The 16521-nt window shown below is 53.9% G+C and overlaps 1 protein-coding gene across 1 annotated transcript; it reads right to left on the bottom strand.

Annotated features, from left to right (window-relative positions):
- Nucleotides 1–4103: 4103 nt before the first annotated feature.
- Nucleotides 4104–15649, bottom strand: MCAT (malonyl-CoA-acyl carrier protein transacylase). Its single transcript, XM_006058716.4, has 4 exons — nucleotides 15161–15649; nucleotides 13723–13810; nucleotides 8273–8490; nucleotides 4104–5364 (listed from the first exon to the last, which is right to left on the bottom strand). The coding sequence occupies exons 1-4, from the start codon at nucleotides 15587–15589 to the stop codon at nucleotides 4936–4938; spliced, it is 1164 nt and encodes a 387-aa protein (XP_006058778.1). The 5' UTR covers nucleotides 15590–15649; the 3' UTR covers nucleotides 4104–4935.
- Between the last annotated feature and the right edge of the window lie 872 nt (nucleotides 15650–16521).

Here is a 16521-nt window from a genome sequence, read left to right as displayed (position 1 = left end):
CTGCCGTTAGGGATACCTTCCTCTGGGCTGTCAGTGCCTCTTACAATGGGGCCGTCTGCCCTCCTTGTGTCTGCTCATCCAGGGCTCCCTGCTGGGATCGTCACACCCGCGGGGTGCAGAGAGGGGGCTGGGCAGGGGCACCCGGGGCAGAAAGCCAGGCCCCCACCCTGCGGGCTCAGCCCACACCAGACCTGACCCAGGGCAGCTTCTAAACCCTGAGAGGTGGGCCCTCTTTCCTCTGGTGCTGTCTCTCCCCACCCCTCGTGCCAGCCCTGGGCTGGGGTGAGCCACCTTCCAGCTCCCCCACCCCCGTTCCATTCCCCAGCCCTCAGCATCTTTTGCAGTCTCATCCTCCACCCCCGCCAGGACTCAGGGATGGTGAGTCTTTCTTGACCCCCACTCAGCCCTGGAGCTGACCCAGCAGGTGCAGCTACCCCCCGCCTTCCAGCAGGCTGGTCAGACCACACCTTCCAACCCTCACGGCTAAGGGACCGCCACGCCCCCAAGTCTTATGCTGCAGCTCCCCAGGGTCTGGCCCTCCACGGCTTTGAGGCCTTTCACTCCCTTTCCTATGAGGGGTCACCATGTCAGGCCCCGAGAACCTCATGGTGGGGCTGGGGAGTGGAGCCCAGAATCTCCCAGTTCCCAGGCAATGGCTGGGATGCCCCATCTGTGCAGCTGGCTTTGTCTGGAGAGCTCACTCTCCATCCCAGACTGGTACCACATTCCCACCAAGCTTGTAGACCCGGGAGTGACCGGAGGGCTCAACCTGTGTGATCTACTGACTCCAAGGCCCAGGGACCCACTGTAGAATGGCTAAGGATGTGGCAAGGCCAAATCCAGAGGTGCCTCTTCCAGGAAGTCCTCCCGGCTTGCTCCATCTTGAGCTCTCAGGACAAACTGCCCATCCAGCTGTGTAACCCATGTGGATGCCCATGGCTTTCCAAGGAGTTTGGGGCTCCTCAGAGAGAGGAGCCGGAAACATCGTATGGAGCCTCTGGATGTGGCTGATGCTAGCTGGGGTGTGACTTTTCCCTGCGCGAATTCAGGGATACCGTTTGCCAGGGTCATCCTGTCCTGGGGTTTGCAACACTCTTTCCACCCGTGGCACCAGGAGCCCCCACTGCACTACATCAGCCGCTGGTGTAGGTCCTGGGGATGTAAAGAAGGCACGGGTCTCTGGCTCAGATTTCACAGTCTCTTTACAGAAGAAAAAGCAGCACATCCATCAGCTAAGAGTATTGTCCAGTGCGTGCTGAGGGCACCAGGAGACTGAGAAAACGCCGGGGCCTGCAGAAAGTGAGACGAGCCCTCTCCGAGGAGGGGCTGGGGGAGCTGGACTGCAGTACAAAGGCCCTGAGGCGGGGCCAGGCCGGGGCGCGGAGGCAGACTGGCCAGTGTCGGCCCCACTGTCTCCTGGTTCACACCAGCCTAGGCCTGCCTGCCACAGCTCTAGCTCCCACGCGGCACTTGACCTTCTGAGCTGATGCAGATCCAGCTGTGGAGGGCCAGCACATCACTCCCGTCCACCTGGACAAGCCCCCCTGATGGGGGAAACTGAGGCTCAGAGGCAGGGGACTTGACTGAGGTGGCCCAGACTTCCATCACCCCAGGATCCTCCAATCCAGTCAGACTGGGATCCAGAGTGAAATCCGTTCTGGCTGCTCCACGTGCCAGAGCTGAAACCGGTCTCAATCTTGAGTCCACAGCAACATCAGAGATGACTCTCCAGTGTCCAAAAGGGAGAGCCAGAGGCTTGTCCCAGTCAGGCAGAGGGCAGGGGTGACATGTGGTCACCCACGGGCCACATGACTCCTCGGGAATTTCCGCACAAAACCTCCTGCCCCCCATCTCCTGCGGCAGGTCTCTGGCCGGCCCCAGGGCACCGCTGCACGCGCAGTGGACACGCAGACCACCGAGGGCATGGTGCCCCTTCCCAGGCAGATCCGGGGAGTCAGGTGGCTGGAAAGAGAAGCGCTCCAAGCTTCTCCACTGACGTGGGGTCCAGAGAGGTGGTGGCAGGTGCGAGTCCCACCTCAGGGTGAGCGAGAGCCCTCAGACCAAGGACAGCGCTGGTATCGTCCCCATGGGGGCAGGAGCTGGCCAAGGTCCTGCCGAGAAACAGGATGCAGGACCCACCGTGGTCCTGGGCCCTCACCCCAGGACGACTCCTGTAGCTCCCCGCACAATCTGCCATCTCTGCAGGATTCAGCTGGAGGTTGGTGGGGTGGGCAGGGAGAGGGCCCACCCACCCGCAACCCAGGGCTCCTGGAGTAGAGGTGGAGCCCAGCCCACTGCGCCTGTGGTGGGGGAAATGGGCCCAGAGGCAGGGGACTTGACAGAGGTGGCCCAGACTTCCATCACCCCAGGATCCTCCAATCCAGTCAGACTGACATCCAGAGTGAAACCTGCTCTGGCCGCTCCACGTGGCAGTTTCCACAGGAGCAGAGGAGCTGAAACCGGCCTCAATCTCGTGTCCACAGCAACACCAGAGATGACTCTCCAGTGTCCAAAAGCGAGAGCCAGAGGCTTGTCCCTGTCAGGCAGAGGGCAGGGGTGACGTGGTCACCCACTGGCCACGTGACTCCTACTGGGCGGCCCCTGAGACAGACAGTTGCGCCCAGAGGAGCAGTGAGGCCTGCAGCCTGGATGGCCCGCCCTCCACCGCCCACCTGTGGGGCTGTGCTCCTCAGAGCTGCCCGAGGCACAGCCAGATGCCTGCGCCTGGACTGGACTGCGGAGACGGCATGGTCTCCCAGGCTGCCTGTTACTGAAAGCTGTCAGCCAAGGGGGTTCCAGCAGACTCAGCAATTGTTTACAAAGTAACGAGGGCTTCCCTGGGGGCTCAGTGGGAAAGAATCCGCCTGCCAGTGCAGGAGATGGGTTCCATCTCTGCTCCAGGAAGATCCCATGTGCCACAACTCCTGAGCCCACGCCCTGTATCTTAGAGCCTGAGCTCCCCAACAAGAGAAGCCCCTGCAGTGAGAAGCCCGCACACCGCAACTAGAGAGTAGCTCCTTTCACGGTAACTAGAGAAAGCCTGGGCAGCAAGGAAGACCCTGCACAGCCAAAAATAAAATACATAAAATACAAACTTAACAAAGTTCTTTGTGAAGATTCAAAATTCTCTAACAAAACAAAGGAGATCCAACCAGTCCATCCTAAGGGAAATCAGTCTTGAATATTCATTGGAAGGACTGATGCTGAAGCTGAAACTCCAATCCTTTGGTCACCTGATGTGAAGAACTGATTCTTTGGAAAAGACCCTGATGCTGGGAAAAATTGAAGGCAGGAGGAGAAGGGGACGACAGAGGATGAGATGGTTGGATGGCGTCACTGACTCAATGGACATGAGTTTGAGTGAACTCTGGGAACTGGTGATGGACAGGGAGGCCTGGCGTGCTGCAGTCCATGGGGTTGCAAAGAGTCGGCCGTGACTGAGCGACTGAACTGAACTGAAGAAAACAAAGTTTGAAGAAACAGTTCTTCATTGTGCTCCAAAGAGCATGCAAACCGAGGCCTCGGTGAAACGAGGGTCTGTGGCAGGGATTCTCAGCCGTGGGAGGGCTGTGGGCTGAGGACACAGGTGGGCGTGTCTGGGGTCACAATCCCCAGAAATGCGACTGCTGTGGAATCGCTAGGGGCCAGGACAGCGGCCCACGAGCACGCGACTGTCCCACACAGTGAAGACTGGTTCTGCTCAAAGGCCAACGGCACTCTAGCTGAGAAACAGAACTAAAAATGAGAGACCCTTCGGAGCCTGGGGTTCGCAGATACAAAGTACTACACGTAAGATAGGTAAACTACAAGATCATACTGTACAGCACAAGGAGCAATGTTCAGTTATCCTGCGATTAAACCATAATGGAGAGGAGTATGAAAAAGGATGTATATATATTAAAATATGTAACCGAATCACTTTGCTGTACACCAGAAATTAATACAACAATGTAGATTAACTAGACTTCAATTAATTAAAAAAGAGACACCCTACCCAGGGTTTGACGTATGCCTACACAACGGTGATGTTTAAAGACAAGCTCAGACATTTCATCCCCAGTGAGATTTTCCCAGTATCACTGTGTAATGAAAAAACCATCCCAGAAGGTGAGAACTGATCACATTTAATACTGAATTAGAAGCGGGCCCTGCGCTGTGCTCCGGTGTGGAGCAGGCTAAGGATAAGCTCGGTGGGCAGGCCCGAGCCGGACTCGGCTCTGGGCACACAGCAGGCACTCGGTGACTGCAGTCAGACGTGGGTGTGGGGGAGGACGCAGGGCCACCCTCCCCACGCTGCTCCCGCCTTGCTAAAGGGCCTTTTTCCCCTCCAAGGCAGAGGCCACTTGCTCCCTGGCATACAGTAGGCATTCGCTGCTTTCTGTTGGGTAAGTAAACATACGGGGCACAGTCTCCCAACTGTTGAGTGATGGGGACCGAATGTCTGCCAAGGCCAGCTGGGTCCTAAAGACCTTTGGATTCAGGGGCAAAGGAGCTAAGGTTTTGGCCACATCGTGTCCAGAGGAGGCTGGGCTAGCAGAGGAGGGAGTTTGGCGCTGGCCTCAAGCCATGGCCCACAGCGCCCACACGGCAGCAGGCCAGGCCTTCCCGGGCCTCAGAACACTCCTGCCTACGGAGCAACCACCTGAGCCCTGGGGAGGCAATGTGAGCTGCCCAGGAGGCGGGGGTGGAACCCACAGGTCTTCACAGAATCAGCACAGCCGCAGGTCCCCAGCACTCAGACATGCTGGGGAGAGACGGACCCTGGTGTGTGAAGAAACACTCGTTTCTAGTGCTTTCCACAGGGCATTCGAAGCACATTACCCTCCTGCTCACGTGGAGGCAGCGGCCTGCCAGGACGGTCAGGCTGGGCTCAGCCCCCCGGAGCCCGAGTCCTCCTCGGCCGTGGCCCGTCCACGCCAGGGCCCGCGGGAGGCCCTACAGCGGCTCCTCTGGGTCCTCGCCGGCCTCCAGCACCTCCACGTGGCTGTAGGACCTCCAGGCCTGCAGGTTACAGCTCCTCAGGATGGCGCCCAGCTGCTTCCCAGGCCCCACCTCGAACGTCTGGGGGAACGCGGTGCCCTTCCTCCTCTCGTATATGGCGTGCATCGTCTGCTCCCACTTCACCGGCGAGACCACCTGCTGCGCCAGCAGCTTCTGGATGTGTTTGGGATGCATGTATCTGTTCCCATCGACGTTCGAGTGCACGGACACCAGGGGCTTCTTGACATCAATTGCCTTTAACACTTGCACCAGGGGCTCCACGGCCGGCTCCATGAGGCGGGTGTGGAACCCACCGCTAACCGGCAACATCCTGGTGCGTCTGAAGTGATACTTAGAGGAATTCTTCTGGAGAAACTGCAGAGCCTGGAAGAAAGAAGGGAGGTTTAAGCCAGCGAATCTCAGGGGAAGAAACGCACACGAGGGGGTCACCTCTGACTGATGCCGTCAGTCCTCCGTAGAGAATATGCATCTCTCTACACATCCGCGTGTGTATTTCACCCCGCGCAGTTGCAAAGTCGGTGTCCCGGAAGCCCTTCTGGCCATTCGCATGCCCCGCCTGGGCAGGTGACCACCCTATGCCTGAAAGAGAGCCAAGGCCAGGAAACGCGGTCCTGTCCCAGCTCCGTCACCCAGCTTGGTGGCCCCAGGCAAGTCCTTGAACTTCTTTTATTCCATCTGTGAAATGAGCACAATTTCACCTACCTCGTAAGACTGCTGGGAAGTGACCAGACAGGAGTTATGAAGGGGTCTGATACACGAAAAAGCGCTATCTAATCCTGCTACTCCTCGTAACTGTTTAAGCTTGTTTCCTTGTTACTCCGTAAACTTCAAGATGACAATTCAGGAGGCTCCAAGTCTCATCTCACAATCCAGGATCTGAAAGCTCTCATTTGGTGTTTCTCTGGAGAAGACCAAAACTCTCCTTCCCTGCAGCCCGAAGCCACTCCCTGAAGGCTCCTCCGTCCAGAGGGGCCTCTGGGACTAACAGGCCCAGACTCAGAACCACAACATACTCGGCAAATATCTTTAAAACGGTGTATATTCTTAAAGAGATCCTGCACCCTCAGGACACAGCCCAAGGCCTACGACCCTGACAGCCCTTCCCTGGGATCCAGCAAAGGGCTTCCTAGGCACTAACCCGTCTGCTGTGTCCCTCCAACCTGATGCCACCCATGGCCTGCTCAGAAGCTGGGCCAGCTGCTCCTGAAGACTCAAGGAAAGTCACAGTAGCTGAGTGACCTTGGGAAATTTTGCTTTACTTTTCTCTGCCTCAGTTTCCTCACCTGTAAAAATGGGGATAACAACAATAGTTATCTCAGGACTATGATAAGAACTATGCCTGGTATACAAGCTCTACAGAAGGGTTAGCAACTACCGCCTTCTTACAAAGCCCTGGGATTGGTAACATCAAAAGTATAGCAGGGTAGCTCTCTGTGCCCCCAGAGGGTAGGAGGGGTTAATAGTTAATGTTTTTGGTTGGATGGTGCTCGTTCGGCCTGCTCCGAGGGCCCTGCCCCGCAGGAGTGCAGCCTCTGGCTCATCAGAGGTCACCAGCCTGTGCCCTGAGCCTGTCTATTCCACACCAAGGTCACTTAGCTGTCTGAGCCCTGGGGCAAAGCCACGTGGAGCAGAGACCAGTACAGCGAGCTGTCACGGAGGGTGGCCCACGCGTGTGGGCGGCACAGCGGGGTCTGGCCCTCACTGCAGCAGAGTCCGGCCTGACCTGGAGCTCCCAAGACCATGCTCCGTCTGTCTCCATCACCCCGAGGGACAAGCCTCTGGTGCCTCCCCACAGAGGCCTCTTGGACTCCACAGCCCAAGCCCTTCCCCCCTCGCCTGCAGCTGTCTGATCACCGGCCTCTATGGAGACAGCTACTCAGCGGCACCTCCTGCATCACTGCTGGGGTCTACGTCTTTCCAGGGGAAGTCTCTGGACTCAGCCCACTCCAGCTGCAGCAGGAGTCAAGGCCACAGTCCCAGGGTCCAGAGGGTCCTGCGGCTGGCGCTCAGCCCAGGCCCGGGTCTAGCAGAGGACAAGCTGTTCCACATCCACCGCTGGGAAGGGCTCCACTGCCCAGGTGACCTGCCCACACCTGAGCTCTTTGCTACAGCACTTCCCGCGGCACCAAAAGGCTGAACCCGGGGAGTGCAGGAGTCGCCACCTGGACTGATGCCCGCCCACCTGTCTGGGAGCCTGAGAGGGAGATGCCTGCCCCTCCTGGCCCATTCCGGGCTTTCTTCCAAGGTTACCCATGGGAATGAACAGCCAGCTCCGTGATGAGCTTGGGGCCACTGCAGCTGGTCTTCCCATCATCTCAGAACGGCCCCAGGAGGGACCCGCTGGCTCTCCCCGGTTCAGAGGAGATACAGAAGGACCCCTGTACACCAACCGGCAAGGCCTTACCGAGGGGAGGAGCCTAGGGCGGTCGAGAGGAGAACGGACGTGAGCCCTCCTCCCGCCTCCACCATCACGGGCGCTGGCCTCTCTGCCTCAGCTTCCTGCAGCTGAGCCGCCCTGCTCAGAGCACAGGACTGGCCGCGAGGACTGGATGGGCTGAGCGAGGACAGGGCAGCACTGGCCTGACTTCTGCACCCCTCAGGCCCCAGCCAGGCGCATGGCACAGAGCTGCCCCTGCTGCTCGGGGCGCCTCTCGGCCTGGGGCGCCCCTGCTCTTGGCAACACCATCCTCTGCGCAGTGCCTCCTGGGCCGCCTCCTTGGCCCATCTAGTAGCCAGCCTGACCCCTACGGTGCCCCGAAACCTGGAGTCTTCCGTTCACAGCTGCCTTCCTTTGACGGCAGGAACCCTGGCTGATCCCTCTGTGTGTCCTCTGCCCGAGAAAGGATGTCGGCAGTGAGTGGAGGATGGACAGAGCAAAGTGTGCAAAAACAGACACCTCAGGAAAAGCAGAGCAACCCAGCAGGAGGCAGCTGCTCCTCTGAGGAAGCGAGGGGACGAGAGGCCGCGAGGAGGCCAGAGCATATCACAGGGAGGCCCTGGAGATGACCTGGTTCAGCCCCTTTACCTTCCACGTTGGCTGGGGATTTGCCCGGGGTCCTGTCGTCCCTCATCACGGGAGCACGTGGCAGAGTGGGGACAGTACCCAGCCTCCCTCTGGAGCGCTCGCCCCACCACAGACATGCTGGCCCTCAAACACTTTCCAAGACCAGGGCTGAGCAGAGCACCCGTTAGGCTTGGCGGGCTCCCGGCAGTAAGTCCCATGTTCTGCACCGGACTGGGTTCTAGGAAGGCTGCTCCCGCCAACACCAACCTCCAGGTGTCCCGAGATCACCCTGCAGTCAGGAAAGAGGTAGTTGGACACCTCGCACACGGGGTTCTCTATGCCCTGAGTCTTGCAGTGTTCCTGGGCTTCCAGACAGGCGATGGCGAACTTGGACTGACGCTGGCCGAGGACGGACAACATGCCACTGGGCACGGCTTCCGAGGCTTCCTGCATGGCCTCAGCTCGAATTTTCACTGCGTACAGACCTATGCAGAGAGAAGTGCATTTGGAAAAATCAGGGCACGTGATCGAGAAGGGAAGTCCAGAGCTGAGAAACAAAGCACAAATTCCACAAACACTGGAGACACTGGTACTGGTATCCATCACCAGTCCACAAGCCGCCGCTCTAAGGATCCGAGCTGCACAGAGATGGCCCCCCAATCATCAGAGAGCAAGGCACAGTCCCTGGCACAGTACAATGAACCCACGGAGCTTCCTGCCTTAGAGCTGGCTGGTGCAGGATGGTGGTTCTTAACCAGGGTGATTTTACCCCCAGGGCGGTATCTGGAAACAGCTTTTGATCATCAGGGGGGTGGTGGGTGCTACTGGCATCTGGTGGGCACAGGCCAGGGATGCTGTTCAACAGCCTACAATAAACAGCCCCCCAAGTAAGAATCATCTGGTCCAAAACGTAATAGTGCTGTTGAGAAACCCTGGCACAGAGTGGAAAGGAAGAGACTTTGAGCTGAAGTCATGACCTCCTTCCAGGTCAAATTTTTAGCTAGTACAATGAAGATAATAATTATAGCCTGCCTGAACTGTAGTGAAAACTGAGAACTACAAATTATTTCAGAGAAATGGTGCTGAACAAGGAAAATAATTAAGAACCTCTAGATGCCTGGAATGATGTACAAACAAGCATATGAATTTTAATAACATAATTGTCGTAAATCAAGCATGACTGCCTTCACTGGAGAGCTGGACGCTGGCAAGGCAGATGAGCTAGAGAGCAGGGCTCCCGGCTCAGTGCGGCTCCAGTGTGAAGTGGGAGGACGGGGCTGTGTGCCGAGAGGCACCTGCCGCGGCCATGACATGAGAACGGACTGCACACAGTTCATGATAGCCAGGACACGGAGACAGCCTCAGTGTCCACAAGGGAGTGGGTCAAGAAGGCGTGCACATATATACAAGGGAATACCACTCAGCCGTGAAAAGCAATGAACGCAAAGCCATCTGCAGCAACATGGATGGACCTAGAGATTATCACGCCAAGTGAAGTAAGTCAGAAAGACAAATACCATATGATATCAGTTACACGTGGAATCTAAAATATGACACAGGGGGACTTCTCTGCTGACCCAGTGGATAGGCACTCGCCTTCCAATGCCGGGGACGCAGGTTTGAGCCCTGGTAGGGGAACTAGGATTCCACATGCCGAGGGGCGACTAAGCCACAACTAGAGAGAAGCCCATGTGCTATAACAAAGAGCCGACACAGCCAAAAATAAGTAAAATATGAAAACAACAACTAAAAAAACCCCCAACACCAATAACATGCTTCAGATATGGACTCAGATACAAAGCAGACTATTTGCGGCTGCCAGGAGGAGGGGAGGTGGGGGAGCAGGTGATTGGGTGTTTGGGATTCGCAGATGCCAACTATCATGCACGAGGATATATACTCAATATCCTGTGATAAGCCATAACGTAGATGAAGATGCAAAGGTATATAGTAACGGAATCAGTTCACTCAAGAGCAGAAATTGACAGAACGTTGTAAGTTCACTATACGTCAGTAAAACGTGAAGAAAAAAGACTGGACCGGATTCGGGCTACTGGACAGCACCGCCCTGGTCCTGGGCCTGCTCGCTGGCGGGGAGGAGATGACCAGACCAAGAAGCAGGTAAGGGACGAGTCCGGGGTTTGACGGACGACAGGGTCAGAGGAACAAACCCTGCGCCCTTTCTCTCAACACACCTTCCTTCACCCAGCACTGAGTCTGTCTGTGCTGGAGTTTCAGCCCCTTACACAAGCAGAACTATGGAGCAAACACATTAAGAGCCTGTGTTAGGAGGCAGGAGAGAGCACACAGCAATGTGGAGACCCTCCCAAGTAGGCATTAAATAACTGCAAATTGTCAACCGAAAAAACACGTCAATAATTCTGCAAATTATGTATACATTAAACTATGTTTCTATAAAATATCTTTATTAGGATGTAGAAATATGAAAATTTTTTTCACTTTCTTGACCAGGCTTTCTTTCTATAATGCTTTTTAAAAAAAGAGGTGAAATTCACATAAAATATAACGAGTTTTAAGTGCATAAATGCAGCAATATTTGTTGTATTCAGAACGTACAGGACTTTCCTGGTGGTCAAGTGGTTAAGAATCCACCAGCAAATGCTGGGACACAGGTTCAACCCCTGGTCTGGGAAGATTCCACTTGCTGTCAGGCAGCTAGGCTTGTACGCAACAACTCCAGAGCCGGTGCTCTGCCCCATGAGAAGCCTGTGCGCCCCACCTAGGGAGTAGCCCCTGCTTGCCATACCTGGGGAGAAGCCCGTGGGCAGCAACAAAGACCCAGTACGGCCAAAAAAACCCTTTCCATCAGCCCACAAAACACCCCATACCCACTGAGCAATCACTCTCCATTTCTCCCTCCCTCCACCCCCAGTAACCTCTAATCAGCTGTCTCTATGAAAGTACGTATTCCGGACATTTCACAGAAAAATAAGTGAGCTCTGTGTCTGGCTTCTGTCACCTAGCATGTTTCTGATGTTCATCCATGCTGCCACGTCAGTATTTTATTTCTTTTTATGGTTGAAATAATATCCCACTGGGTCGATCTACCACAATTTGTTTATCCACTCATCTGATTATGGACCTTTGGATCATTTCTACCTTTTGGAAATGAATACAAACACCGCTGTTACAAATATCTGTGTGCAAATGTTCCAGTGTGGACATGTGTTTTCCTCTCTTAGGTACAGACCTGTGAGCAGGACGACCGGGTCACACGGCAACTCCATGTTTAACCTGAGGACCCACCAAACTGTTTCCACAGCGGCGTTGCTGCTTTATATTTCATCAGGGTGTGAGGTTCCTACATCCTTGCCAACACTTACTGTTTTCCTCTTGTTTTTTAAATTAAAGCCATCCTGGTGGGCATGAAGTGGTACCTCACTGTGCTTTTGATTTGTATTTCCCTAATGGTTGGTGGTCTGGTATTCCCATCTCTTTACGAATTTTCCACAGTTTGTGGTGATCCACACAGTCAAAGGCTTTGGCATAGTCAATAAAACAGAAGTACTTGTTTTTCTGGAACTCTCTCGCTTTTTCAATGATCCAACAGATGTTGGCAATTTGATCTCTGGTTCCTCTGCTTTTTCTAAGTCCAGCTTGAGCATCTGGAAGTTCATGGTTCATGTACTGCTGAAGCCTGGCATGAAGAATTTTAAGCATTACTTTACTAGCATGTGAGATGAGTGCAATTGTGTGGTAGTTTGAGCATTATTTGGCATTGCCTCTCTTTGGGATTGGAATGAAAACTGACCTTTTCCAGTCCTGTGGGCACTGCTGAATTTTCCAAATTTGCTGGCGTATTGAGTGCAGCACTTTCACAGCATCATCTTTTAGGATTTGAAAGAGCTCAGCTGGAATTCCATCACCTCCACTAGCTTTGTTCATAGTGATGCTTCCTAAGGGCCACTTGACCTCACATTCCAGGATGTCAGGCTCTAGCTGAGTGATCTCACTATCGTGGTTATCTGGGTCATGAAGATCTTTTTTGTATAGTTCTTCTGTGTATTCTTGCCACCTCTTCTTAATATCTTTTGCTTCTGTCAGGTCCATACCATTTCTGTCCTTTATTGTGCCCATCTTTGCATAAAATGTTCCCTTGGTATCTCTAATTTTCTTGAAGGGATCTCTAGTCTTTCCAACAAACTGTGGACAATTCTTAAAGAAACAGGAATACCAGACCACCTGACCTGCCTCCTGAGAAATCTGTATGCAGGTCAAGCAGCAACAGTTAGAACTGGACATTGAATAACAGACTGGTTCCAAATTGGGAAAGGAGTATGTCAAGGCTTATATTGTCCCCTTGCTTCTTTAACTTATATGCAGAGTACATCATGCGAAATGCCAAGCTGGATGAAGTACAAGCTGGAATCAAGATTGCCGGGAGAAATAGCAATAACCTCAGATATGCATATGACACCACACTTATGGCAGAAAGTGAAAAAGAACTAAAGAGCCTCTTGATGAAAAGTGAAGAAGGAAAGTAAAAAAGTTGGCTTAAAACTCAACATTCAGAAAACTAAGATCATGGCACCTGGTCCATCACTTCATGGCAAATAGATAGGGAAACAATGGAAACAGTGTCAGACTTTATTTTTTTGGACTCCAAAATCACTGAAGATGGTGACTGCAGCCATGAAATTAAAAGACACTTGCTCCTTGGAAGAAAAGCGATGACCAACCTAGATAGCATATTCAAAAGCAGAGACACTACTTTGCCAACAAAGGTTCGTCTAGTCAATGCTATGGTTTTTCCAGTAGTCATACATGGATGTGACAGCTGGACTATAAAGAAAAATGAGCGCCGAAGAATGGATGCTTTTGAACTGTGGTGTTGGAGAAGACTCTTGAGAGTCCCTTGGACTGCAAGGAGATCCAACCAGTCCATTCTGAAGGAGATCAGCCCTGAATATTCACTGGAAGGACTGATGTTGAAGCTGAAACTCCAATCCTTTGGTCACCTGATGCGAAGAGCTGACTCATTTGAAAAGACCGTGATGCTGGGAAAGACTGAAAGCAGAGGAAGGGGACGACAGAGGATGAGATGGTTGGATGGGATCACCGACTCAATGGACATGAGTTTGAGTTTGAGTAAGCTCCAGGAGTTCATGATGAACAGGGAAGCCTGGCGTGCTGCAGTCCATGGGGTCGCAAAGAGTCGGACACGACTGAGCGACTGAACTGAACTGAAGGACTGTAATGCGATGGCTGCGGTGCCGCACATCTTGTCATGTATTCGGTGGGTCTTTGTAGATCTTCACAGACACGTCTATTCAAGTCCTCTGTACTTAACTGTAAGCAAAATGTTTACCTGTTTACACACAAAAACCTTAAGAAATGAAACTGATCTCAAGATCAAACACTGATTTATTCTCTTTCACTTAATGAGTATCTACTGAGCGTCTACCACATGACAGGCACTGGAGGTACATGACTGGACTAAGAATGCACAGGAAGAGTGGGACAGACAGAAGCAAGACACTTTCACAAGACTACGAGGAGAAAGAAATTCCCTGATAAATCCTTTAAGCTTCAAATCAGGTGAAGTCTGGTCCTCAGGTCCCACTGTCATCCCCGCCCATGTGTCCCCTTCTCTAACCCCTGAGTAGGTCCAGAATTGTTTCCGGCGGTGCCCCTTGTCCTCAGTGGGCCCAGCAAGACAACACCCCGTGCATAAAATCAATGCCCTTCCCGGGTACCTTCAGAAAATTCCATGGCCCCAGCAAACACTAGGGCTGCAAATTCTCCCACACTGAATCCAGCAGCAGCAACACAGTTCTCAATAACCTGCAGGGACAGATGCAGAAGAACATGAGGCCAGGTTCTCAGGGGAGTTCAGTCTGGGGCTCTGCACTCATGAGCTGACAGTGTTCAGTGGCTCAGTGAGCCAGGTGCTGCTGGCCTGGTGCTCCAGCTAGAGGAGACACACTGAAGTGGCCTCGACCATCTCTGACCAGCCCTTTACTGATGCGGAACTTCCCTGGCAGGGGAGGTCAAACCCTGCCACTGGACTCCGTGGTTACGCTGTGACTCCAACCCAGGGCTCTGGATTCTCCTGCTTCTGCCTCTCAGGCCGATGGAGACAGAGGGCACCAAGTACAGAAGGTAAGCGCATGCCCTTCAGAGTCACAGAGAGCAGGACTTGATGCTTAGCCTGGGAGAGTCCCCTAACCTCCTCGCCTCAGTTATCTCATCTGTGAAATGGGCAGAGCTCGACCTACCCCCACAGGGTTGCTAAGAGATAATTACATGGAGATAAGGCCTCTAAATTGCTCAGCACAGACCTGGCCCAGGATAAACACTAGATGAATGCTATTATCACAACTTCACAGGACCCCTTAAGCTAATTACTATCTCTGCCATCCTCTCTCCCCATCCATAAAATAATGCTACCAACCTCACAAGGTTGCGGTGAGGATGAAATGGGGGTAAAGTTCTGTCTTAACATGTTTTGATATTAAATCATCCCACAACTTCAAGTGAAGGGATATTTCATCATCTTCTCAACGACCCTTCATGAACGAAGGTTCATCCTTCTAAAACCGTTTATTAATTCATTAAATGATTAAGGATCACTTACAATAGAAACCTGGCCCTTCACTCCCTTCACACACTAGGCAATTTTCACAGTATATTTTATTCTCTGTTATCTATCTCCCTGCAAGGAGATCCAACCAGTCCATCCCAAAGGAAATCATCCCTGAATATTCATTGGAAGGAGTGATGCTGAAGCTGAAACTCCAATGCTCTGGCCACCTGATGCGAAGAACTGACTCATTGGAAATGACCCTGATGCTGGGAAAGACTGAAGGCGGAAGAAGAAGACCAGAGAGAATGAGACTGGTTGGATGGCATCACCGACGCGATGGACATGAGTTTGAGTAAGCTCCGGGAGTCGCTGATGGACAGGGAGGCCTGGCGTGCTGCAGTCCATGGGGTTGCAAAGAGTCGGACACAACTGAGCGACTGAACTGAACTATCTCCCTGCCCTAAAACGCAGCACCGATCTTCGGTTTGCTCACGCCAGTTTATCTCCTGTGCCTACAATAGCGCCTGGCACAGATGGGACCTCAGGAAGGACCTGCCAAACCGAAGTCGGACGCGGCGAGCCCGACAGGAGGGAGCCCCAGGACTCACCGCGGGCTGCAGGTGATGTAGTTTCTCCACGGCGGCCAGCGAAGCCACGAAGACGGCGGGCTGGCAGTGCACGGTGCGGTCCAGGGCCTCCTGCGGCCCGCGCAAGCTCAGCTCCAGCAGGTCGTAGCCGAGCACACGGCGGGCGGCGTCGTAAAGCTCGCGAACGCGCGGGTAGCGGAGCAGCCCGCGGCCCATGCCCACCACCTGGCTGCCCTGGCCGGGGAAGAGCAGCACCGAGCACTGGCCCGGCTCCCGCCGTCCCGCCGCCGCCTCCGCGTCCTGGGACCCTCCGTCCGCCGCGGTCGCATCTCGCAGCAGCGCCGCCACGTCCACAGCAGCCGGCGGAGGCCGCGGGCAGTTCGAGGAGCCGCGGCGGCCGCTCGCGCTTCTGGCCCAGGCCCGGGCTGCCCGCGCGACCCGGACACTCATGGTGAGGGAACCCGGCCCTCACGCGCGTCTCCGGGGCGACCGAGGCCCGACTTCCGGAGGCGCGGCGCGGTCCTTGATGTATTTCCCGCCGGGCGGGCTGAGGCATCCGCGGGGAGAAAGGTTCCGCGGGTACCAATTCCCGCCCAGGCTCTGAAACTAGTGGGCTCTAGGGATCCGAGGGGCACGTGCTTATTTAAACCTGCGCGGGAAAGAAGAAAACACCACACCGCACCCTGAGCCCTCACAAACAGTTTTGGACTAAGCAACTTAACGCAATGTAATAGTCAACCTGCTGCTACTGCTAAGTCGCTTCAGTCGTGTCCGACTCTCTGAGACCCCATAGACGGCAGCCCACCAGACTTCCCCGCCCCTGGGATTCTCCAGGCAAGAACACTGGAGCGGGTTGGTATTTCCTTCTCCAATGCATGAAAATGAAAAGTGAAAGTGAAGTCGCTCAGTCGTGCCCGACTCCTCGCGACCCCCTGGACTGCAGCCTACCAGGCTCCTCTGTCCATGGATTTTCCAGGCAAGAGTACTGGAGTGGGGTGCCATTGCTTTCTCCAGTAGTCAACCTAGCGGTGGACAAGTGGTTGAAACACTTTAATGTGTTGTATTTGATTAACCCCACTGCTGTGCTCTTTTATATTAATAATTCCTACAGCCCAGACACACTGTAAGCTTTCAGTAAACATTTGTTACATTGAACAGAGCCCGGATATTTTTCAGATATTAGCCTGTTTTAATTCCTCACAGTAACGCTATGAATGAATGAAGCAGGGCAAAGGCTAACAGACGATGAGATGGTTGGATGGCATCACCAACTCAATGGACATGAGTTTGAATAAGCTCCGGGAGTCACTGATGGACAGGGAGGCCTGGCGTGCTGCAGTCCATGGGGTCGAAAAGAGTCAGACACAACTGAAGGACTGAAC

The sequence above is a fragment of the Bubalus bubalis genome, chromosome 4, assembly GCF_019923935.1.
Source record: "Bubalus bubalis isolate 160015118507 breed Murrah chromosome 4, NDDB_SH_1, whole genome shotgun sequence".
NCBI lineage: Eukaryota > Metazoa > Chordata > Mammalia > Artiodactyla > Bovidae > Bubalus > Bubalus bubalis.
The sequence above is the reverse complement of the archived record's forward strand: the minus strand, read 5'-3'. Positions and strand labels throughout refer to the sequence as shown.

Coding starts and splice junctions, on each gene's coding strand:
- MCAT (XM_006058716.4), bottom strand. CDS start 15,589: ATGAGTGTCCGGGTCGCGCGGGCAGCCCGGGCCTGGGCCAGAAGCGCG. Junction 8,491..13,722: donor GGCCATGGAATTTTCTGAAG/GTACCCGGGAAG, acceptor CTCTCTGCATAG/GTCTGTACGCAGTGAAAATT. Junction 5,365..8,272: donor TGATCTCGGGACACCTGGAG/GTTGGTGTTGGC, acceptor TCTTTCTTCCAG/GCTCTGCAGTTTCTCCAGAA.